Below are 24,417 nucleotides of genomic sequence, written 5' to 3'. Positions count from 1 at the left end.
GAACTCCCAGCCCATTGTTCCTTCTAGTTTCGGTCATTATGCAAATGTACTGTTTATAAGGTTGGGGAAACCTGCAGTCAGCTGAGACTGAAGAGGTCACTTGGATGAGTGACAAAACGTTTTTCCCACTGAAAACGCTACGTCCACATGAACAGAATCGACTTTTGGAGATTTACTTACCTGGATGATTGAGCATGCATCAAGAAGTCTACACCTACTGTATATTTTCAGATGGCCAATATGTTCACTGAAAATTGTAAACATTTCTTGATAGCACTGCAGTTGGTTACCTTGGTTGAACTTTTTTTCTTAGGTTTAATTTCAGAGTATATCACTTCTTTGTCCACCTGTATGAAATGAGCATAATACAATGCATTTAGACACACTGAGTGCCCTGTAGCAAGCGCAGGGTGCCAAAATTAATAAAATACCAATATTTAAGTGAACAAGAAGGGACAGAGGTTTGAATCTCCAGAAGCAAAATACAGCTTTGTGACTCATGCTCTCATTTCATCTGATGTTGTTTTATTTTGTGAGTTGTAACCCCCCCCCCCCCCCCCCCCACACACACACACACACACACACACACAAGAACAGTTTACCCTATGAGGATTTTCATTATCAAATAGTCTGGATCTGTAGCAAGCACTCAGATGAAATCTTTGCTGAAAATTGGAAACTTGATTTCTTGATGGCACTTACCCTGGGTGAACTATTTTCTTTGAGTCCAATTTCAGAGTATCTTACATCCTCTCCAGTCTTCATTGAAGAACATAACACAATTAAAACATCTGCCATAAATATGTTTTTAGTATCATGTACCGTGCACACAGAGAAATAAATCAGCATAACTTACCATTGCTGTCGCTGATAATTCTACTTTGCGCTTCTCTAGCAAAACAAAATTGCCGTTACTGACTCACTGTAACAATGCTCAATAACCTAACTATTAATTCAGTTCTTAATATTCATTAGAAAATTTAGTGTGGATTGAAATCAAGCTCCATTAAGACTTACTGTGACTCAGTATAAACCAGATCAACACCATAATTAAAATCAAGACCAACACACTCAGAGGGATGATGAGGATCTTTGTGTCATATGAAGCTCTGCAACATACAGGTTGAGAACATAATTTAGTTTACTTTAACAAGTAATAATAGTGTCCGTAAAAATTTGTATGCATAATCCCTTAAAATATTTTACGTCTAAATACTGCAAATAAATATAAAAAAATATCTGACCTGTGTTCTTTATTTTCTTGTACTGTAGAATTGTTCCATTTTGATAATTGTTTCACTTATGGCAACAGTATGAGTAGTAGATATAGAAGTAGAACATAGTAGAACATTATAACAAGAGTACTGTAACAGTTACAAACCTAAAGTACAAATATTTATAAAAGTATTGAATTCATTTACATGTAAAATCTTTGATAACTTGCAATACTCACTCTTAATCGGTTTCTCAGTAACATTTTAATATACTGGTATCTGAATGTCCCCTTCAGAACACCAATACCAGCCACTGTCCTCTGACCTTAGTCCAGTCATGGTCACTGTGGAAACATCTGGGTCTCTCATATGAGTGGTCACTGTTGTTCCATCTATGGATCCAGATGATCCTGTCACACAGTTCCTGCCCAGCCTGCACCACTTCATTTCTCCAGAGTTACTCGGGTGACATCTAATAGTTATGTTTTCTCCAATATATCCTGTAATCTTCTGATGATCCACGTAGAGACTGGGGGTATCTTCAAGTAAAAATCAGTTTAAAGAAAGCAAAAAACCCAAAATGCCAATACTTTTTTCAGTGCTGAATAAAAAGAATATAGGTGATTAAGATTTCATGTTGATTCTCATTAGCTTTGAATGACAAGGGCATACTCAGTCTTAAAAAATGTTATTTTTTCTTTTCTTTTTTTTTTTTTTTCCAAAAAACGACATTGTAAAGAATTTGAAATTTTAATAGAGATGTGCACTTACCACTGGTAACTGATAGTTGAAAATACTGTCCGCAGTCCGGTCCTTTATTAATCTCCACCACACACCAGTAATCAGTATTTTGATTTGTCAGATTTTTTATAGTCACAGTAAAAATTTGTTCTTTTTTGTCATCAGAGATTGAATATTTTCCTGAAGGGTCTGGTTTGTTTGTTTTTACTGCATAGCTGCAGGAGCTCCATATATGTCCTTCACACAAGTACTTCACATGGTCTATATATTGTGTCTCATAGAGACATGGGATGGAGATAGATTTTCCAGCTTCCACTGATACTTTACTGACTGTAGTTATGCTGTGAACTCCTGCAACAGGAACAAAGTATTTTATTGGTTACGTTTAATTAAAACATTCTTCCTTCATTTGTCTCTTGTACATGTAGACGCTTAGAGTGTTGTTAAGTACAAAACAGAATAAACTAAAAATTATTAAAAGCCATTATTTTTATCATCTACTGACACTAACCTTTGAAAAACATGAAGTATTTTAATGATTCCTGTGACCGACCTCTGAGCACACTGAAAAGAAGAAGAACGATGAGATGAGCAGCCATGCCTGTGAGAGAGTAGAATGAAAACACCTGAACCACAGTCAAGTCTGGTTCTATTTTTGAATTTAAGCAACATGCAAATGCAACACTTAAAACCTGCCTTCCTGATAGTTCGTCATACAATAAGGTGTTTTTTTTCTGCTGTCTTTTGCTGTAAACTAAGTATGAAAATTACCATCCACAACATTGCTACAAGTAAACAATAATATGCATTCTCATAATATATAATAGCACTGACAGTGCAGGAAGCGAAAACAGTAAAAAAAAAAATCTATTAAACAGGATGAGTTCTCACAAATCCTGAAAATAGGGTTCAGGCTTATCCTTTGGTGTCGATGCTTTTGATAATTCTTTATTTCTTTTAAACCAGAAATCACGTGATCTTAAAGAAAGGAAATGGTAACAAAGAAATTGTGCAATAAACTTTCCTGCTTTGCAAGAATAAAGCTTTGTTGTTGTAAAAGAGATGAAAAGAGTCACTAGGACAGGAAACAAAATATTGCAGCAGTAAGTCCAATAACTTAGGGACAGATAAAAAGGCTTAGTATTGAAATATTTCATTGATGATTAAATGCACTCAGATGACCTTTTTTTTCACCCTGATGGAGAACAGAAATAAATATGACAATTAGGAAGGAAAAGCAACAAAAAAGGTAATAAATTTGAATGGAAAGCTGAATATTTGCCCTTTTCATATCTTTTATGATTGAAGCATAACTGTACATGCTGTCCGCATCATTTTGATTAAATCACCTTCATGTTTTTAACTCTAATATCTGTACTTCTACTTAAGCACAGAATGTCTGTACTTTTTCCACCTCTGCTCAGAGCTAAGTTGCTAAATGTGATGATGAGGATGTGGTATAGCTCTGTGGTTATTATAGTTCAGCAAACCACACAGAGGGTACATGCTTCATCAACACTGTTTCTCACACACTGAAGTGTTTGTTCTTTGTACATATTTTCACCGCATGTGCTGGATGGCAATGTTGGTTTTTCCACTGGTCAGATCACGACTTTATATTGAAATATTCTAAAGGGTAGCAGCACATTTAACTCCAAATCTTGAATCAGTCTCAGGTGGACCCCTTGTGAAAAATCAATATAAAAATATTAGTAACCAATTATCTGTGAGTCCTGGTATTCTGTCTGTTTCAGCCTAGAAAAGAAAAATACAAAGTAAACATCATGTAAAAAAAGTATTAAAGAAAGATGTTTGTGGGCCAGAAGGGGTGGGAGCACTGGGAAAGTATGTGTATCTCTCATGAGAGATAGAGACACTCAAATGAGTCAGGATGAAGTCATTAGGAGCCCACATGGCAATCCAGGAAGTTATTTAGAGCCAGATCTGCAGAGTTTTTATTCTGTGTTCATATTGTTTATACTGTGATTTCTTTTTAGTTACTTGAAGGAAGTTCTTGTTTTTTTGTTTTTCTCTGTTTTTACAAATTATGAAATTTTGAAAAATGAATTCTGGGTCTGTAAATCTTTAAATTTTAGCATATCTTTAGATTAAACCTAAAAGTTCTTGTTGGACAAGGTGGTGTTGACATTTTGTTGGGCCAGTCATTCAATGCAATCTTCAAAGTTTACAAAAATATAATTAACACCAGTTCATCAAAATAAGTAGCTTTTAATTGAAATGTTAATACAAATTTAAGTAAATACTGAAAGGGCATGCTTTCTCCAGGTGCAAGGCAGCCTTAAAAGTGGAGGGAAAATCCTTTACAGCTTTAACAGAAGTAAACATTTTTTTTATTAGTTTTTTTTAAGCCAAAAACACAGCAAAACAGTCATTAACAGCCTCTCAGTGTGTTCAAAATGTCCAGAAATATAACATAACCAAGAAAGAGAACGTAACTTTCATGACATCGATTTTAAATAAAGATTTTGTGTATTTAGTTGTTTGGTATTTTTTTTGACATTTTAACACAGTGTTACCTGTTTAAGGTAAATAATTATTGTACCGGTAAATTTATTACAATAATTTCGAGGCCATTTTCATGGACATTTTGATCTGTCACAGTAAAAAAAAACCCACAGGGCTGCACTCTGTTTATTGCACCGAATTATTTCCTTGTGAGCATGGTACTAAAAGAATAATAAATTACAATGTGAAATATTATACTCAATAAGTAAATATGTCTGGGATTAAATGCTGAGTGCTGCATTCTGTGTTGCAAGTGAGATCAGGCTGACACTGTTTAATCTTTCTGTAAATTATATTTTCTCAGTCAGGAAGAGGTGATAACATCACATAAATAAAATAATCTCATTATCCCCAATAAGCTGTAAGCATCAGCATCTATTTTCAGATTTTGTGACAACTCATAGCGCATTTTAAACATTTTTGTTTTTATATTACTCCCAATTCCTGCACTTTCAGTGTTATTCTGTGTTATTATATTATGAAAATGCATATTCTTATTAGTAAATGAGTTCATAAAGATTTTGAATATTGTGGATGATAATTTTTATATCTTGTCTACAGCAGAAAAAAAATACAGCTTTATAGTAGAGGAACTAGGAGGAAGGCAGTTTGAAGTGTTGCATTTGCACGTTTCAAAAATACGAATTCAAAAATAGATCCAGACTTGACTGTGGTTCATGTGTTTTAATTCTACTCACTCACAGGCATGGCTGCTCATCTCATCGTTCTTCTCCTCTTCAGTGTGCTCAAAGGTTGGTCACAGCAATCATTTAAATACCTCATGTTTCAATGACTAATCTCAGCAGATTATTACATTAAAGACATTTTGTGTTATTCACTTTTGTACTTAACAATACTCTAAGTGTCCAAATGTACAAGAGACAAGTGAAAGAAGAATGTTTTAATTAAACATAAACATGAAGATTATTAATTTGTTTATATTTATTTATTTGTTCTTGTTGCAGGAGTTCACAGCATAACTACAGTCAGTAAAGTATCAGTGGAAGCTGGAAAATCTATCTCCATCCCATGTCTCTATGAGTCACAATATATAGACCATGTGAAGTACTTGTGTGAAGGACATACAGTGGGGCAAAAAAGTATTTAGTCAGCCACCGATTGTGCAAGTTCCCCCACTTAAAATGATGACAGAGGTCAGTAATTTGCACCAGAGGTACACTTCAACTGTGAGAGACAGAATGTGAAAAAAAAATCCATGAATTCACATGGTAGGATTTGTAAAGAATTTATTCGTAAATTAGGGTGGAAAATAACTATTTGGTCACCTCAAACAAGGAAAATCTCTGGCTCTCACAGACCTGTAACGTCGTCTGTAAAAAGCTTTTCTGTCCCCCACTCGTTACCTGTATGAATGGCACCTGTTTGAACTCATCATCTGTATAAAAGACACCTGTCCACAGCCTCAAACAGTCAGACTCCAAACTCCGCCATGGCCAAGACCAAAGAGCTTTCGAAGGACACCAGGAAAAGTATTGTAGACCTGCACCAGACTGGGAAGAGTGAATCTACAATAGGCAAGCAGCTTGGTGTGAAAAAATCAACTGTGGGAGCAATCATCAGAAAATGGAAGACATACAAGACCACTGATAATCTCCCTCGATCTGGGGCTCCACGCAAGATCTCATCCCGTGGGGTCAAAATGATCATGAGAACGGTGAGCAAAGATCCCAGAACCACACGGGGGGACCTGGTGAATGACCTGCAGAGAGCTGGGACCAAAGTAACAAAGGTCACCATCAGTAACACACTACAACGGCAGGGAATCAAATCCCGCAGTGCCAGACGTGTTCCGCTGCTGAAGCCAGTGCATGTCCAGGCCCGTCTGAAGTTTGCCAGAGAGCACATGGATGATACAGCAGAGGATTGGGAGAATGTCATGTGGTCAGATGAAACCAAAGTAGAACTTTTTGGTATAAACTCAACTCGTCGTGTTTGGAGGAAGAAGAATACTGAGTTGCATCCCAAGAACACCATACCTACTGTGAAGCATGGGGGTGGAAACATCATGCTATGGGGCTGTTTTTCTGCCAAGGGGACAGGACGACTGATCCGTGTTAAGGACAGAATGAATGGGGCCATGTATCGTGAGATTTTGAGCCAAAACCTCCTTCCATCAGTGAGAACTTTGAAGATGAAACGAGGCTGGGTCTTCCAACATGACAATGATCCAAAACACACCGCCCGGGCAACAAAGGAGTGGCTCCGTAAGAAGCATTTGAAAGTCCTGGAGTGGCCTAGCCAGTCTCCAGACCTCAACCCCATAGAAAATCTGTGGCGGGAGTTGAAAGTCCGTGTTGCTCGGCGACAGCCCCAAAACATCACTGCTCTCGAGAAGATCTGCATGGAGGAATGGGCCAAAATACCAGCTACTGTGTGTGCAAACCTGGTAAAGACCTATAGTAAACGTTTGACCTCTGTTATTGCCAACAAAGGTTATGTTACAAAGTATTGAGTTGTATTTTTGTTATTGACCAAATACTTATTTTCCACCCTAATTTACGAATAAATTCTTTACAAATCCTACCATGTGGATTCATGGATTTTTTTTTCACATTCTGTCTCTCACAGTTGAAGTGTACCTCTGGTGCAAATTACTGACCTCTGTCATCATTTTAGGTGGGTGAACTTGCACAATCGGTGGCTGACTAAATACTTTTTTGCCCCACTGTACATGGAGATCCTGCAGCTATGCAGTAAAAACAAACACAGCAGACCCTTCAGGAAAATATTTAATCTCTGATGACAAAATACAGAAAATTTTCACCGTTACTATAAACGAACTGACAGATAAAAACACTGACTACTGGTGTGTGGTGGAGATTGATAATGGAAAGGATTATGGACAGTATTTTCGATTGTTAGTTATCAGTGGTAAGTGCCTATTTTCATGCACATTTCAAATAGTTTATCATTTCCTTCAGAAAAATGTAAGTTTTTCAGAAAGACTGAATGTGCTCTTATTTTTAATTAATTCATTAGATATTTGTTTTATCGGCAAGGTACCCCCAGTGTCTACGTCGATCATCAGAGGATTACAGGAATTACTGGAGAAAGCATAACCATCAGATGTCACCACAGTAACTCTGGAGCAATGAAGTGGTGCAGACTAGACAGGAACTGTGTGACAGGATCATTTGGATCCATAGATGGAACAACAGTGACCGCTTATATGAGAGATCCAAATGTTTTCACAGTGACAATGAGTGGACTACAGTCAGAGGACAGTGGCTGGTATTTGTGTGCTGGAGGGGACATTCAGATACCAGTATATTTAACTGTTACTGAGAAGCCAATTACTAGTACTACTACCTCAGGTAAAAAAAAAAATTCAGCAATTCTACATATTCTAAGTGTTAGGACTGTAAGAGGTATTAGCATAATAATCATTACAGTACTGTACTGATGATGTTCTTTCTGGAAATGTAGCCACTACCCCTACAACTGCTACTGGCAGTAGTACTATTCATACTGTTACTGGAAGTGGAACATTTACTACAATGGAACAATGGAACATTTCTACAGTAGAAGAAAATAAAGAACACAGGTCAGATAATTTTTTCTTCATTTCTTTATATTTCCATGCAGTATTTAGTGGTAAAATGTTTTGTGTAAGAAAGATTCTACAAACATTTTTACAGATGCTATTATTACTTATTCATTTAAATTCTGTTTATAAACTGCATGTTGTAGATCTTCATTTGACCCAAAGATCCTCATCATCCCTCTGAGTGTGTTGAGCTTGATTGTAATTGTGATGCTGTTCATCTGGTTTATAATTAGACACAGTAAGTCTACTAGAAATTTGATTAAAATCCATTTCAAATTTATTTGCAAATCTTTAGAAATAGTTCAACATTTAAGTTATTGTGCATTGCTACAAAGAATCAGTAACAGTCATTTTGTTTTATTAGAGCAGAACAAAGCAGAATCATCCGCCACAGCAATGGTAAGTTGTACTGATTTATTTCTATGTGGGCATCGTACATGATACTAAAAGAATAGAGAAAGTAAAACGGTTTCATAATTACAGTTTGACAGATGTTCAAACTGTGTTTTGTACTTCAATGCAGGCTGGAGATGAAGTAACATACTCTGAAGTCAGACCCAAGAAAAAACGTTCACCCAAGGTAACCAACTACAGCAGCATCAAGCAATTCAAATCTAAGAATTTTCAGTGAACATACCGGTCATCTGAGAGTACATTGGATATGTAATCTACTGTAGATTCATTTCTGATATGTCTGAGAAAAATGAATCCTCATAGGGTAAACTGTTCTTGTATTTTTTATAACTTGCAAAATACAACAACAGCTATCAGAAGAAATTAGATCATGAATCACAAAGCTGTATTTTGCTTCTGAAGATTCAAACCTCTACCCCTTCTCTTTCATTTAAATATTGTTATTTTGTCAATAACACTGATACCTGACACACCAGATTTGTAAATGCAGAAGAAATATCACCTGAGGTTGTCCTAACATACTACAACTACACATTTACACTTTAGAATACAAGTAGAGTTTAATCTATTTTTTGTTAAAGCACAGCAGAACTGTAAATAGTCCAATTTCTATATTTCTTCTCTTCCAGAGTTCATTTGGTGAAAGTGATGTGGAAATCATTTACAGTTCAGTTGTTGTACAGAAGTGTACTGAAAGGGTAAATATTAAATGACCTGAAACCAAACACACACATTTTACTTGTTGTCCTGATATGACATGTTTCACTTTGAATTTGGTCATATTTTGCTTTTTCTCTCTAATTATCATTTGCTTCTGTTCTCCAACAGGGTGACAAAAAAGCCGCGGAAGTTACATACAGCACATTAGCTGAAATGTTTTAATGTTAAAACTTTAATGTTAAAGAGTTGTATCTCTTTTTTCTGTATCTTTTATTACTAGAGTATTTGTATTTGCTGCTCTGTTATCTTCCTTCATTTACTTGTTATGTAGTAACTTTTAACCTTAACCCTTTTAACTGTTTTGTAAACAAGATAATTTCTTTTTTTTCAAGACCATTCTTCATTCTTGTAATAAAGAAGTATTACAGACTGTTAGATTGTACACTCTTAGATAGTTGTAGATATTCCACAATCAGCTGTAAGTAGTATTATTGTAATGTGGAAGCATTTTAGGAACTAAAGCGTTTCAGCTATGAAGTGGTAAACCATGTAAATCTATAGAAAAGGTTCACCGAGTTCTGAAGCATATACTGCATAAACGTTGCCATCGCTCTTCTGATCCGGTCACTGCAGAGCTCTGAACCGCTGGTATCAACCTTAGCATAAAAACTGTGCCTTCTGGAGCTTCATGACATGGTTTTCCATGGCTGTGCTGCTCCTGTAAGTGTAATTTGTTGTTGGCCCAGTAGTTTTGTCCATGTCATCTATTTTCATGATCTGAATTTATGCGTACAACATAGGTGAAAAAACCAAAACAAAAAAAATAAACACTTGTATATCTTGTAGATGCCTGACTTCACACCCAGTCTACAAGTAACTAAAATGAAGACCATATGTCAAAAAATGTAAATTTGTATTTATCTTTTATATTGGTTTTATTTGGATTTTAGTGTTTATTTGTGTGTAGTTTGCATGATTTTATTCTGTTTGTATTGCATGTTTTTAGTGTGTTATTTGACATTGTTTTAATACAATGTGGACTGGCTGGGCGCTAGCTGATAGGGATCACCTGCTGAGGCACGGGTGTGTGCAGAGGTGGCCTATCAGCTGTCTAAAGACCTATTAAAAGGAAGCTAGCTGAACACTGGAGGAGAGATGCCCCAGAAATGAAATGCACACAAGAAGGCCAGGTGAAAAAGAGGGACATGCTGCCTGATCGTGGGGTTGCGGCGCTTCATCTGGAGATGGACTGGTCAGCGTGATGCAGTGACCCAGTCCCGACAGCAGGAACGGCAACAGCAGGAAAGGCAACAGTAGGAGACAGCGCGTGCGTTTCACAGCAGGGCAGAGGTATACCTCTGCCTGCATTCGTGAGTATTGTCTCTACTGTTGTTCACCGGATGCAGCTGTGTTGATAGAGGGTCACCATTACTATAAGCCAGGGCCGCTTCCAGGATGATTTTTCTGGCTCTTATCTGTGCTGACGCGAGGGGTACCGTGGTGGCATCCCACGATGGACTCCAGTGTAGAATGCGAGCTGGGATGTGATGGGCCCAGTGAAGGGACGAGAGGGGGACAGGAGGCTCCTCCTCGTCTGTCTGGGACGAGGCTGGCGTGGAACCCGCTCTGGAGGAGTTTCTGGCCGGCTGGTGGACCAAAAATGAACATTTATCTGGATTTGTGGGGTAGTTACATCAGAGGATTTTAGTGCACGTAGAAAATTTTATTTCTAGCAGTTTTAAAATTGGGTTTATTCCTGGGGGATATTAGTATATTGAAGACATTCTATTAAGTATGTTTTTTGAGAGTTTTATTTTATTTGTGCTCCCTGGCCTGGGAATAAAGTTTCTGATTAGACCTACATCATCCCTGTGTCTTGATTATTGACTTGCTTGCTCCCCCTTTTATCCAAAGAACCATCCTCTTAGTAAGACACTGGCAGATCAGCTTTAGTGCCTACTTTACAGTAGGAGGAACTAGATTAAAAGTGCTGCAGTTTAGTCTTAAGCAAACAAAAACCATGAAATACACTCAGCACACTAATATGATGGATGATGCAACAAAGAAAAGAAGCAAACTGAGGGCTTAAACATGCACATAAGGTAAGGGCAAAGAAGTGACACGTGGAGAACCAAGGTAAGCAAAACGGAACATAATGCCCACAGAATAAAACACTATTAAGATATAGCAGAATTCAGGAACAGAAATGCAGACTTGATAAAGACAGAAAGGGAAACTCAGAGACCAGACTGACTTACAAAGATCCTAGGTTCAACAGCGTTCAACATTGATTCAATATCAAATTCTGACGTATAAGAGTGATGTTACGCCAATATCAGATTTCAACGTTGATTCAATAGAATCAACTGATATTGACTAAACATTGTTTCAATGGATATTTGCTATCTGGATATTTGCTATTACTATCTGGTAGTAATAGCAAAGCACCACTATTATAATATAAACAGTATTCACATTTTCTCTGAAATATTGGCCTTGGACACCTTATGTAAACACTCGGTAAGAAGGATCCTAAATATGATGAAGAATGAGACATTAAAACTTTATTGAAAATGGCAAAATAAATACACTCAAAAAAAAAATTTGTTTTAAGTCAGATTTGATGTCACGTGATAGACAAGCGCCGTCTCAGCCTAATTTGCATATAGAAAGTTTTAATGTTAAGATGAAGTGCAGTCTGTGAAGTAACCACAGTGTTTGGTATCGTTTTTAGTGTGTTTTCGCCGGTTAGATGTTCACATCGCCACAATTCTAACAGCATTTAAACAAGTTTTGAATTTGTCTCTAAAAAGATTTTCTATTCGTCTTGAACAAAAAAAGAACTGCGTTGGTTTGTTTTGCTATGTCTTAAAACAACTATCAACTGAGATTCAGAGGACCTCCTCCTCACTGCAGTGGGCAGTACGGTCCCCCGGTGAATACAATGGTCTCAGAAGAGCTTTTGAGAACTGCAGGAGGGAAAACCTTCATCTACGAGAGAGCACGTACCAACTGAAAAGTTGCCTAAATGGTCTTCTGGCAGAGAGGAGGAATTTATGCCATAAGGATGCGCTTGTAGCTCTTAGAGAAGAAATGGAGTCCAAATACATGCAACTGGAGAAAAGATATGAAAAGCTGGAACAAGAAAACAAAATACTAGAAGACGGGAATCAGCTAGACATGTATGACTTGAAGGAAAAGCTGGAGGCATACACAAGAATTGAAGCAGAAAATGAGTACCAGGATTTTCTAAGGCAGATACATTTGGAAGAAGTCCAAAGCTGCAGCCACTGTTGGAGGACATAATCAGAGAAATTGAGCAAGAGAAGACTAAATTAGAAGACAAAAATAAAGAATTGCAGGAAGACAAGACAAAACTAGAGGACAAGAATAAAGAATTTGAGGAAGGAAGAGAAGAAAAAAGTACAAGGCAAATATACATAGCTTGAGCAGAAGCATAAAAAAGTCCAGGACAATATATGAATAACTTGAGAGGATTCACAAAGAACAGGGTCAGACTGTCCCCAGCTCTTATTACACTGCCTTGACGACATCAAACAGTGGATGTTGTTAAATTTTCTAAAGCTAAACGAAAATAAAACTGAAGTTGTCATTTTCGGCAACTTAGTCAATAATCACATCGATAGCACTCTGGGCCCCTTTACCTCCTATTGTAAAACACATGTAAAAAACCTTGGTGTCTTGGTGCAGGTAAGTGCAGTCCTGCTTCTTTCAGTTAAGACAGCTAGCCAAGGTAAAGCCATACCTCCCGACTAATGTCTTTGAACGTGTTATTCACCTCTTCCTTACTTGCAGGTTGGACTACTGCAATTCATTGTATTTTGGTTTAGCTTCTCTACACTGGCTTCCTGTCTCCTGCAGGTTCCAATTTAAACTTTAACTTTCTTGTTTTTAAGTCACTTAACAGCCGAGCCCCTTCTTACCTGTGTGAGCTCCAGGAAAAACCATGAGGTCTAGCTCAAAATTAATGCTTTCCATCCCTTGGACTAGTCTCAAATCTTGTGGTGATAGAGCCTTCTCTGTGGCAGGTCCCAGACTTTGGAATAGTCTCCCCCTAAAGATTAGATCTGCACAAACACTTAATCAATTTAAATCACTACTAAAGATACATTTTTATGCCCTGGCTTTTAACACACTGTGACCCAAGCATTTTGGTCTTATTTTAATTGTCTTAGTTATTGTTTTAATTCTTTTATTGTCCCATCATTGTTTTATATTGTCTCTTTTTAATGGCGTTTTTATATTGTTAAGCACTTTGTGCAGCATCGTCTGTCTGGAAATGTGCTATATAAATAAATTTGACCTTGACCTTCGTCTACCCCCTTCACATCTCCACTAATATCCTCCTTGCACTAGTGATGTGCGGATCGATCCTGAAATATCGATTCCTCCGATACCAATCAGCAGGCGCTGGCGTGTGCACTCACAACAATGGCTGCGCGTCATTGGAGTCATGTGTGGACGTATTTTACCTCCACAAACAGGTAAGACGTGGTTTGCGATACATGTGGCAAAAAAGTGCTCCAAGAGTGAGGCGTTGTAGCCATACTTGCCAACCTTGAGACCTCAGAATTAGGGAGATATTCAAAAGGGCTGTTAGGGTGGGGGGTGATAAATAAATTTTACAGGGTTTATTTATCAGATAAAATACATTAAATGTCACCACTATTATTGGCTGGCCTGGAAACAGTGGGGGTGTCCAAATTCAGAGGCTGCTTCCACCTGAGGACCCGGCCTTCGCGGTCTAAAGAAAGCATGTCACGAGCTCCCTCGGTGGAGTGAAATGCTGCCGTCTGCTCCTCGCTATCTAAAATATAACGGGGCGCTGACGTAAACTCTCGACCGTCTCACACTTCTGTTTAATCAGTTTTCTGTTTGACGTTTATTCAGCTGTGTGAAAACCCCGGAGGAACCCACCGGATGGATTAATAAAGTTACATTTAATTTAATCTAATCTAATAACTTTAATCTCAGCCAAACCGATTTACCCACGAACAAATAAAACACTGAAAAAGCCAAACAATAACATTTTTAAGCTATCAAAGTGACTTATATATCATGTTTAACACGAGTAGCGAAAGACCGCGGGGGTTTGAAAATGATGTGTCGGTCGGCTCAGATATTTGAAGTTTACACAGCTACATCCTCACCTGAAAATATGTTAAAAGTTTTTTTGCGACCCAGAAAAGAGAAATAAGAGTAATATTAAAACTAAGCAGCTGCCACCATTGTTGGAAACTGGAATTGGCTGGGTCGCGCTATGAATTCTGCGATATGGTTTTTCAATTTTGTTGTCCGGGTGGAAAATCGGGAGAATGGTGGCTCCGGGAGATTTTCGGGAAGGACACTGAAATTCGGGATTCTCCCGGGAAAATTGGGAGGGTTGGCATGTATGGTTGTGGCAACATCACTAACCTTGTCAAACACCTCAGAGTAAATCATATCACAGAATATGACAAGCGTATGTTGAGGCAAACTGAAGAGGATGAGAGGGACAGGTGCTGCTAGGGCGAGACAGACGTCTCTCACGGAGTCCTTTGCCTGCTGCAGGCAGGCAAGGTGTTCAAATAGCGCACAACTTCAGTTTTTTTTTTTATTTCTATATGATGAATCCTGCATTATTAAGTGATAAGAACAAGTAATCTGATGTCCTGTAATCATTATGACGCTATAATTTGAGATACAATAAATAAAATAAGTTTTTGTACAAAGTATCGTTATCAGATCAGTATCGTCGATACCACCCTGAATATTACTTGGTATCGGATCGGAAAGGAAATCAGTGGTATTGCACATCACTACCTTACCCCCTCCTTCCCTCATTCTCTCCTCTATTTGCCATCTCCATCAACAGGTCTTTCTACGTGAAGATCTGTTTTCTACGGTGGCCCCTATAGAAATAGCATTTTGTACCTATTTTGGAGTTTGCATGTGTTTTGGAGTTTTGTACGTGCTTTGCAGTTTGTAAGTGTTTTGGAGTTTGTTTGTGCTTTGGAGTTTGCATGTGTTTTGGAGTTTGCACGTGCTTCGGAGCTCGTACGTGCTTTGAAATTTGTACGTGCTTTGCAGTTTGTAAGTGTTTTGGAGTTTGTTTGTGCTTTGGAGTTTGTACGTGTTTTGGAGTTTGCACGTGCTTCGGAGCTCGTACGTGCTTTGCAGTTTGTACGTGTTTTGGAGTTTGCACGTGCTTCGGAGCTCGTACGTGCTTTGCAGTTTGTAAGTGTTTTGGAGTTTGTTTGTGCTTTGGAGTTTGCATGTGTTTTGGAGTTTGCACGTGCTTCGGAGCTCGTACGTGCTTTGAAATTTGTACGTGTTTTGCAGTTTGTAAGTGTTTTGGAGTTTGTACGTGCTTTGTCTCTAGGGGCCACCGTAGTTTTCTCGGTGTCATAATAAAAAATAAAGTTGAACATCACAGAACTAAATAAGCATTTGTTTTTATGAGAAAGCACAAATATACAACCCGTTTCCTTATAAACCAAAAACCAGTGGATAAACAGACTGATGAAAAGGTAAGAAAACTTGACCAACTTTAACTCCCCTTGAAACCTGATAACCTGAGTTCTCAGCTTTCAGGGGGTAGAAATTCTGCCACCTTTTGGAGAATTGAGATGTTTCTCACCCGACGGCACATACGCGGACACGGCGTCGGGGCTGAAAGCCGACAGCTCACTGATTTTGAAGCGTCAGCAGGCGCTTTGTGTTTATGTCCTTTTTGTGCTAGATTCTGAAGCTGCAGGTTTTATCTCTCTCCAAACAATATTGACTGAACCAGCAGCCAAAGACAATCCAAACTACGCTTCACATTTCGCTTCACATAAACATCGTCACGAATTTCCTCTGACTTTTGCTGTTTTGCTTCCACCACGATAAAATCACACTTCATGTAGAACTCTCTCTCTCTCTCAGGAATAGTTTCCCATCTAAAAAGTTTTTTGCATTATTCGCTTATTTATTACCCACCAGTCTACGGTGTCGGCTGCTGTTTGTTTGTTTTTTTACTTCCGACAAGAAAGCCTCATTTCTGCTGTTCAATACTGAAAAAAAATTTAAACTTTTTAAAATTATGAAAAATTTCAAAATGCTTAGCTGTGTCTCTAATCAAACCTCTGTAACTTTGCTCTGCTTCACTTTGTTTTTGACTGCACAATATTTTTAAGGTGTTAGGGAGTTTTTATTGTTTTATTTGCTTATGCTTAGAGCTGGGCGATATGAGATTTTTTCATATCACGATATGTTTTTTTCATTTCAGGCGATAACGATATCTATCACGATATAAGCCAAATAACTATATTTGTAAGATTTAAATGTGCCGTTGCTCACAAGTAAAATGTGAAATAATCAGCAGCTTGTTTTTAAATATTTATTTCCCATAATAAGTTCAACAGGGTAGATGTACTTAAGGAACATGAGACTTTTTCAGATAAATAAAGGTAAATATTGCAAACTACACAAAAGGCAGCCGCTAAAGCGTTTAAGTTTCAAAATAGAACAAACGAAACAGACTACTAAATTGTCAGTTCCACTTAGAAACAAAATATTAATTCTAAAAATAAATCTTAGTTTGTTTTACAGAAGAACAGACAAAACTGACTAACTTTTGTCAATATCAAATAAACTGAGAACTAAAAGGAAATTCTCAATCTCTCCTTGTTGTATAGCTTAGCTTTTCAAACAGTTTTAACAGTTACTTTAGTCTGACAAAAGCCGAATGACGAATTAGCGCTTCCAGTCAGAGACTGAGGCTACGTCCACACGTACACGGGTATTTTTGAAAACGGAGATTTTCCGTTTTCGTTTTAAAAAATAATCCCGTCCACACATAAAGGCAGAAATGAAGGAAAACGCTGCTATGAACATGCCAAAGCAGCAGGTGGCGCTAGATTCCTAACCGTGCAGAAATGTTGGCCAATCAGAAGTCTAGAAGCCTCGGTGGGAAAAAGTAAACAAAGCTGGGGCATAGAAGCAGAACCGAGTCGTATGTGTGGAGGGACAGTAACTGTGTGTATATGTAAGCATTTAAACACTGCAGAGAGTAGAATTAACAGTAACAGTATTGTAGAAATTCATTTCACCGAAACAATAACGTGGCGCACAGTGTGACGCATGCACCAGTTTATTGTATTTCCAGACTTGCTTTCGGCACAATTTACAGTGCACGCTACTCTGTTTTTTGTCAGACTTGAAATAGCCGAAATACCTTCACACTACGGAACTTCTATGGCTCTTCCGTTCGACAATCTCTTCGGCATTGGTACCATCATCTGTTTTCTCTTCGGTCACGCTCGGTTGATTTTTCTAGTCGGCACACTCATTTCCTCCATTATGCGCTGGCTGCTTCCCAAACAAACACACGTGCGGCTTGGCACTTGTGCTGTACGTAACAAGTCACGCGACGTGACGCTGCGGCTGTGATTGGTTCGGCTCTGCGCTACTGAATTTGGATTGGCTGACCTTTTTTTTTTTTTTTTTTTTTTTTTAAATTTTTTTTTTAGAGGACAAGAGCGGCGAGGTCTATCGCGATAGCTTAATTTCTCTATCGAGTAAAAGTTATATCGCGATACATATCGTTATCGTTCTATCGCCCAGCTCTACTTATGCTTCAAAAGTTATGTTATACATATTTCACCAGACACAGTTTTCTGTTAAAACAGGAAGCTGACCCTGTGACACTGACAAGAGACCAGCACAGAAATACATATCCGCAGAAGTTGACTTGCATTATATTATTCTTAGAAATTGACCTGCAACACACATACTTTGTGACACACACAGCTTACACACACAGCTTGCACACCGACAGCATCAGGACCTGCGTAACAGGAAATGTGATTATATTTGCATATTGACGATGTAACCTATAAAAATAAACGAATAAAGCATTGGCAAGATGGCGCCGGTGTGTGTGGCTGCTCGTCTGTCACTGCCAAGTTTGTTCCTGTTTATGTTATTTTTAATTTGTGTCATTCATGAAACAAAGTCTCTGCTGAGGTATGATCGCCAGACACTATTGGACCTCAAACCTGTGGTCCAAAATATTGTGTCCTTTGGAGCTGGTGGGCAGCAACCCCTGCCCCCATTTGCATCGGAAACCCCGGGTTACCTGTACCGGGTTCCCACGCTACCTTCCCGGCGAAAGCGTCCTCGTCGCCGGGGTAAACGAAGCGGTCGCCTGGTGAAGCTAAAGGTTTACCTAAAGAATTATTCTGCTGTTTTCCGACCAGTGCATGGATTCTTGCCAAGGCTGTTTGCGTCTCGGCGTTTTCTGGATCCTGTTGATACCTGTTTGGTGCCTGTGGTCGGCTTTGATGATGATGCTCCTCGGCCTCGCTGCCCATGCCCTCCCAGGCTAAACCTCCGCTGTCAACATTATCGGAATCTGAGATCGCTGCGGCGGGTTTCTGGACCCCCTGAACCCCGAGCGCCAACTCCAGCTCCCGCTAGGATTGGCCTGGTGAACGCCAGATCACTTTTAAACAAAACTTTTATTCTTCGGGACTTCTTCAGTTCCCGTGATCTGGATTTTCTGTGTGTGACTGAGACGTGGCTGAGTGTTGGTGAGTCCAGTGTTCTATCTGAACTTTTACCTGTGGATTGTTGCTATTTTAACTCGCCACGGACGTCAGGCAGAGGTGGAGGCACAGTGACTGTTTACAAAAAGGATTTTAAATGTAAGCAGTGTTTTCTACAGCCTTCGTTCTCCAGCTTTGAACTTACCTCATTTGAGGTGAGTCGTACAAACCCGATTTTCTGCGCTGTCATCTATCGCCCCCCGAAATACAATAAGAACTTCATAAACGACTTTTCTGATTTTTTTAGCTGGGATTATGCCCAACTATGATAGTGTTCTTATTGTTGGAGATTTTAATATACATGTATGCTGTCCTGATAAGCCACTGGTAAAGGACTTTTTAAGCCTTATTGACTCTTTTAGCCTGGTACAGTCCGTACGTGGCCCTACACATGAGCACGGACACACACTGGACCTTGTTCTGTCATATGGTCTGCCTGTCACTGACTTGGAGATTTGTGACTGTGCACTCTCAGATCATATGCCTGTGTTATTCAACGTTGGTTTGACATATACCGCAGTTAAACCTGGCGCTGCTACTCGGTGCTGTCGGGTTATTAACCCCGCCACTGCTGCGCAGTTTTCTCCTGCTTTTAATCAGCTCGGCGGGCCTTCTGACTTTGTTTCCTCTGACACAGAAGACCTACATTCCTGGTTTAATTCTTGCTGTCAAAAAATCATGGACTCTGTGGCTCCTTTAAAAACCAGGCAGCTTAAGGCTAAACCTGAGCCTTGGTTTAATGAGAGCAGTCGTGCTGTTAAGAGGGAATGTCGTCGAGCAGAACGGAGGTGGAAAAAGGATAAACTGCATGTATCATTTCAAATTCTCAAAGACTGCTGGCATCGCTACCAGAACACTGTTAAAGAGGCAAAAAGGGAATATTTTGCAAATATTATTTCTTCCAACTGTCATAACCCACGTGTGTTATTTAGGACCATTGACACTGTTCTTAATACTCCTTTGAATGTCTGTTTGGAAGTTTCTCCTGAGATTTGCAATGATTTTCTGAACTTTTTTATTGAAAAGGTTGTCACCATCAGGGCTCTTATCACAGCTCCTGACTCTGACCCCTCTGTCTCTGTCCCTTGCGCTGCTGTTTTCACTCAGTTTGAGCTTGTGACGCTCTCCTATTTAGAGGATGTGGTTCGCCATATTAAGCCCACAGGTTCCCCACGGGATCCTGTCCCTCCACAATTGTTTAAAGAAATTTTTCCTAGTATACAACAGTATGTCCTTGACATTATTAACAGCAGTCTGTCTTCTGGTGTGGTTCCTGCAAATTTCAAACATGCAGTAGTACAGCCACTGCTTAAGAAACCTGGCCTTGATCACACAGTTTTAGCGAACTATAGGCCTATTTCCAAGCTGCCTTTAGTCTCCAAGGTTTTAGAGAAAATTGTTTTTAGTCAACTGAAAGATTTTCTAGATGAAAATGGAATCTTTGAGGTTTTTCAGTCAGGTTTTAAAACCCTTCACAGCACAGAATCTGCATTACTAAGGGTTTTTAATGACATCCTTCTGGCATGTGATTCTGGTAACCATGTTGTTCTTGTCTTGCTTGACCTAACTGCTGCCTTTGACACAGTAGACCACAATATTTTAATTTCTCGATTACATGATGTAGTGGGTATTGGTGGCACTGCACTCAATTGGTTTAGGTCTTATTTGTCAGATAGAACTTTCTCTGTCAGCCTTCTCGGTTACGAATCGTCTTCTGCTCCTCTGTCATGTGGTGTCCCACAGGGCTCAATTTTAGGGCCACTGCTCTTTTCTCTGTATCTACTGCCTCTGGGTTCTATCCTTAGAAGGCATGGGATCTCATTTCACTGTTATGCCGATGACTGCCAAATTTATTTGACACTAAAACGCAAGGATGCCATCTCCATAAAACCTCTCTTGACATGTCTAGATGACATTAAAGCTTGGTTGGCTCGAAACTTTTTAAATTTTAATAAAAAGAAAACAGAAGTGTTGGTGTTTGGACCCAGTGGTCCCTGTGAGTCCTCCTCTGTTGTTTTAGGATCCCTGGAAGTCTATTTTAAATCTGTTGTTACTGACCTTGGTTTTAAGTTGGACAGTGATTTTAAATTGGACAACCAAATCAGAGCAGTGGTGAAGTCCAGTTTTTATCATTTAAGGCGACTGGCAAGACTAAAATCTTTTCTTTCGAGGCAGCACCTTGAAACAGTGATCCATGCTTTTATTTCTTCCCGCCTGGACTACTGTAACTCACTTTGTGGGGGTCAGTCAGTTATTGCTCTCACGTCTGCAGCTGGTTCAAAATGCGGCTGCACGACTCCTAACAGGAACTCGAAAAAGAGAGCATATAACCCCCGTGCTGGCCTCTCTGCACTGGCTGCCTGTGTCTTTTAGAGTTAATTTTAAAATTCTTATGTTTGTTTTTAAATGTCTACACAGTCTTGCCCCGCCTTACCTCTCTGAGCTTCTTCATCCCCACATACCCTGTCGGTCTCTCAGGTCAGCTGACCAGCTGCTCCTGGAGGTACCGAGATCCAGGAGGAAGCTCAGAGGGGACAGGGCCTTCTCTATTGTGGCTCCAAAATTATGGAATAATTTGCCCATGCATGTTAGAGAGGCCCCTTCACTGTCCACTTTTAAATCACGTCTTAAAACCCACTTTTATTCCTTGGCTTTTAACCTCAGTGAGACTTAGTTTCTTTTTTAATGCAGTAGTTATTTAATTAATGATTTCACTCTTCTTTTATTTGTTTTTTATTTATATCTCATGTAATTTTATTTTACAGTTCCAATGTACAGCACTTTGTGTCAGCTGTGGTTGTTTTAAAGTGCTTTATAAATAAAGTTGATGATGATGATGAATACTGCAGTTCGGTGTGATTTGCTCTGAGCTTTTCACCCGTGCAGCACGTTAACCTACACAAGTGTCTCATTGTTGTTTATTCACCTGACTGTTTGTTAACTGTAAATCTCTGACATTTAATTGGTCCTTCGAAGCCGTTAATGGACTGGTATTAATGATAATATTATGCTCCATCTCACAGTGGTATCCTTTCTCAAGTCCCGACGCCGTGACAAGCCTGCGTCGAAGTCTCTGCAGAGCGCCCTCCAGGAAGGGTTGAAAGTCCAGGGACGCTAAAATTCGGGTCCTGGCCGACGTCTTACAGGCCCACGGCGCTGGGGCTTGAAAAGAGACGCCCGACAGACTGGCAACAGCGAAGCCAGGTGATTATTCCACATTTGAAGAACCTTGTCCTCATAATGACTGGCATTGCGCTCCTAGAGAGCCTACTGATACTCACCTGGAAAGACGAGGACCCACAGCACCACCTGCAGAAGAAATGGTCATATAACAACTTACACCTAAAGGATATGGATATAGTGCAGAACCACCCCTGGCTGAACAATGCCTGGTACCGGTACGTCTACAACCGAGTACATACAGAAGACAACCACACTGGCTGCTACGTCTGTTCACACCTCCCAACAACAGCAATGCAAGCCACCCTATATGGAAAATCACCCAGCCTTTCCGAAGCCCTATGTATATTCTACAAAGCCACCAGCGGAACATGTTCCCCCGAAGACATCTTCTTCTTCAAGTTTGAGTTAAAAAGACAAGGGAAAATCTTTCAACGTCAGGAGGGAACCAGGAATACAACATCCAATGTGTTTCACCTTCGCATACGGCAAAAGAAAGCTGGGGATGAACAAGAACTGCTCCCAGACTTTCCGCATGCCGCAGGACAGAAAGGCACAGACAAACTTCCTGAATGGCACATATTGGGTGTAGGGTACAGCTTGGGCATGTGGCTCAAAGACATACTTCACCATCCCACCCAACAGCACCGGACTCTGCGCCCCAATTTTAGTGTCAGACCACACATTCCGAATATTCCATCAGGACCAACCAAGACGCAAGAGGAGCACTGATGACGTGCAACCTCATGATCCAATCTGGGGCAGTGATGTGCCAGCGGAGTTCAAGTTGTGGACCACCGGACAGAAAGTCCTGCACTCACTTTTCCCATGGATCGGGAATGGAAAAAACATGCTAAGAATCGAGACTCTTGACTACCGATTTGGACTTTTCCTGAACAGCTCAACATGGATAAACAAGGCTCAGAATGAGGAAATCGACGCGATCAGAATGTTGGTCATGCAACACAGAGTCGCCCTGGACATGATTCTCGCTGAGAGAGGGGGCCTCTGTGTCTTATTCAACACCACTTGCTGCACCTATATTCCAGATAACGTGCATTCTTTGACCATGACCACCGCCCTGGAGAAGTTACGACAACTGAGTAATGCACAGCAACAAGACTATGTCATGAACACAGAGGACTGGCTGACCTGGCTGCTGAGCGGCAGCTGGAAGACCCTCATGATCAAAGGACTTGTCTTGATAGGAGTTTTTCTTTTATTGCTTTGCATGTTCTCAACTTGCATTCTACCCTGTATCAGATCGATGATTGACAAAAATGGTACAGGCCACAGTAATCACCTATGTTGGACTGCCACAAGAAGGTGAACCGGACAAAGAAGATTTAGTATAGGAACACACACACTCACACATACTGAATGATGCTACAATTGAAAATGTTATAAGCAAGTGATTGTTAGCTGATAATAAAGTAGGATTGAAGTGGTGAAATACGGTAAAAACAGGGAGGAATGTTAGGGAGTTTTTATTGTTTTATTTGCTTATGCTTCAAAAGTTATGTTATACATATTTCACCAGACACAGTTTTCTGTTAAAACAGGAAGCTGACCCTGTGACACTGACAAGAGACCAGCACAGAAATACATATCCGCAGAAGTTGACTTGCATTATATTATTCTTAGAAATTGACCTGCAACACACATACTTTGTGACACACACACACACACAGCTTACACACACAGCTTGCACACCGACAGCATCAGGACCTGCGTAACAGGAAATGTGATTATATTTGCATATTGACGATGTAACCTATAAAAATAAACGAATACTGCAGTTCGGTGTGATTTGCTCTGAGCTTTTCACCCGTGCAGCACGTTAACCTACACAAGTGTCTCATTGTTGTTTATTCACCTGACTGTTTGTTAACTGTAAATCTCTGACATAAGGTCATCTGCTATAAAATCCCAGACCAGGAAAACTGCCTTCACGTTTTTCTGTGTTTTATCCTCAGTTACTTTGACACAAAGGAATCTGCTGTGATGCTTACACCTTTGATAAAGTCTCACAAGTGTCAGTTTTCTTTTTATAGATATAAAAATATCGACATGTACTGATAAGTGATCAGAGTTATAATATTTCTGACTGTCTGAGGCAATATTTCCCCGATTCGAATCGAATCGTGGATCGAATCGATTTGGGACCTTGTGAACCAGAATTGAATCTATTTTTTAAATCAGTGACGATACCCAGCCCTACCTACCCTACCCTACCCTACCTACCCTACTTAGAAGCTCCTATCAGCCCCTGCAATCAGTTTATATCTGGGCAAAAAGTGTCATTGACATCAAAAATGTGTTTTTTAAGAGAAATTTAGCCAAGAGGACAGCAGTAATTCTAAGAAATTTAACATCACAGTCCTGTAAACTCGCTTGAAGTGACTAAAAAGGACTGGATTGATGACCATATGGATACAAATAGGCGGAGCCATAAAGATACATTTGTTTAATTTAAACATAACCCCTTCATAAATCTCAACTGCATAGAATAATGCGCTATTTT

The 24,417-nt window shown here is 39.5% G+C and overlaps 1 protein-coding gene and 1 pseudogene across 1 annotated transcript; one reads left to right on the top strand and one right to left on the bottom strand.

The window, feature by feature from the left end:
• Positions 1-213: 213 nt before the first annotated feature.
• On the bottom strand, positions 214-2,554 carry LOC146655554 (polymeric immunoglobulin receptor-like; annotated as a pseudogene).
• A 2,633-nt stretch (positions 2,555-5,187) lies between these two features.
• Positions 5,188-8,680, top strand: LOC146655553 (polymeric immunoglobulin receptor-like). Its single transcript, XM_085428880.1, has 8 exons — positions 5,188-5,233; positions 5,447-5,564; positions 7,171-7,373; positions 7,502-7,852; positions 8,031-8,046; positions 8,193-8,287; positions 8,414-8,448; positions 8,573-8,680. Exons 1-8 carry the CDS (start codon positions 5,188-5,190, stop codon positions 8,678-8,680), a joined length of 972 nt encoding a protein of 323 aa, XP_085285006.1.
• Positions 8,681-24,417: the final 15,737 nt, after the last annotated feature.

The sequence above is a fragment of the Rhamphochromis longiceps genome, linkage group LG13 (genome assembly GCF_057381845.1).
Source record: "Rhamphochromis longiceps isolate RC_006_pf linkage group LG13, R_longiceps_female_GT1.1, whole genome shotgun sequence".
Taxonomy (NCBI): Eukaryota; Metazoa; Chordata; class Actinopteri; order Cichliformes; family Cichlidae; genus Rhamphochromis; species Rhamphochromis longiceps.
Note: the sequence above shows the minus strand (reverse complement) of the source record. Positions and strands in the feature narration are given on the sequence as shown.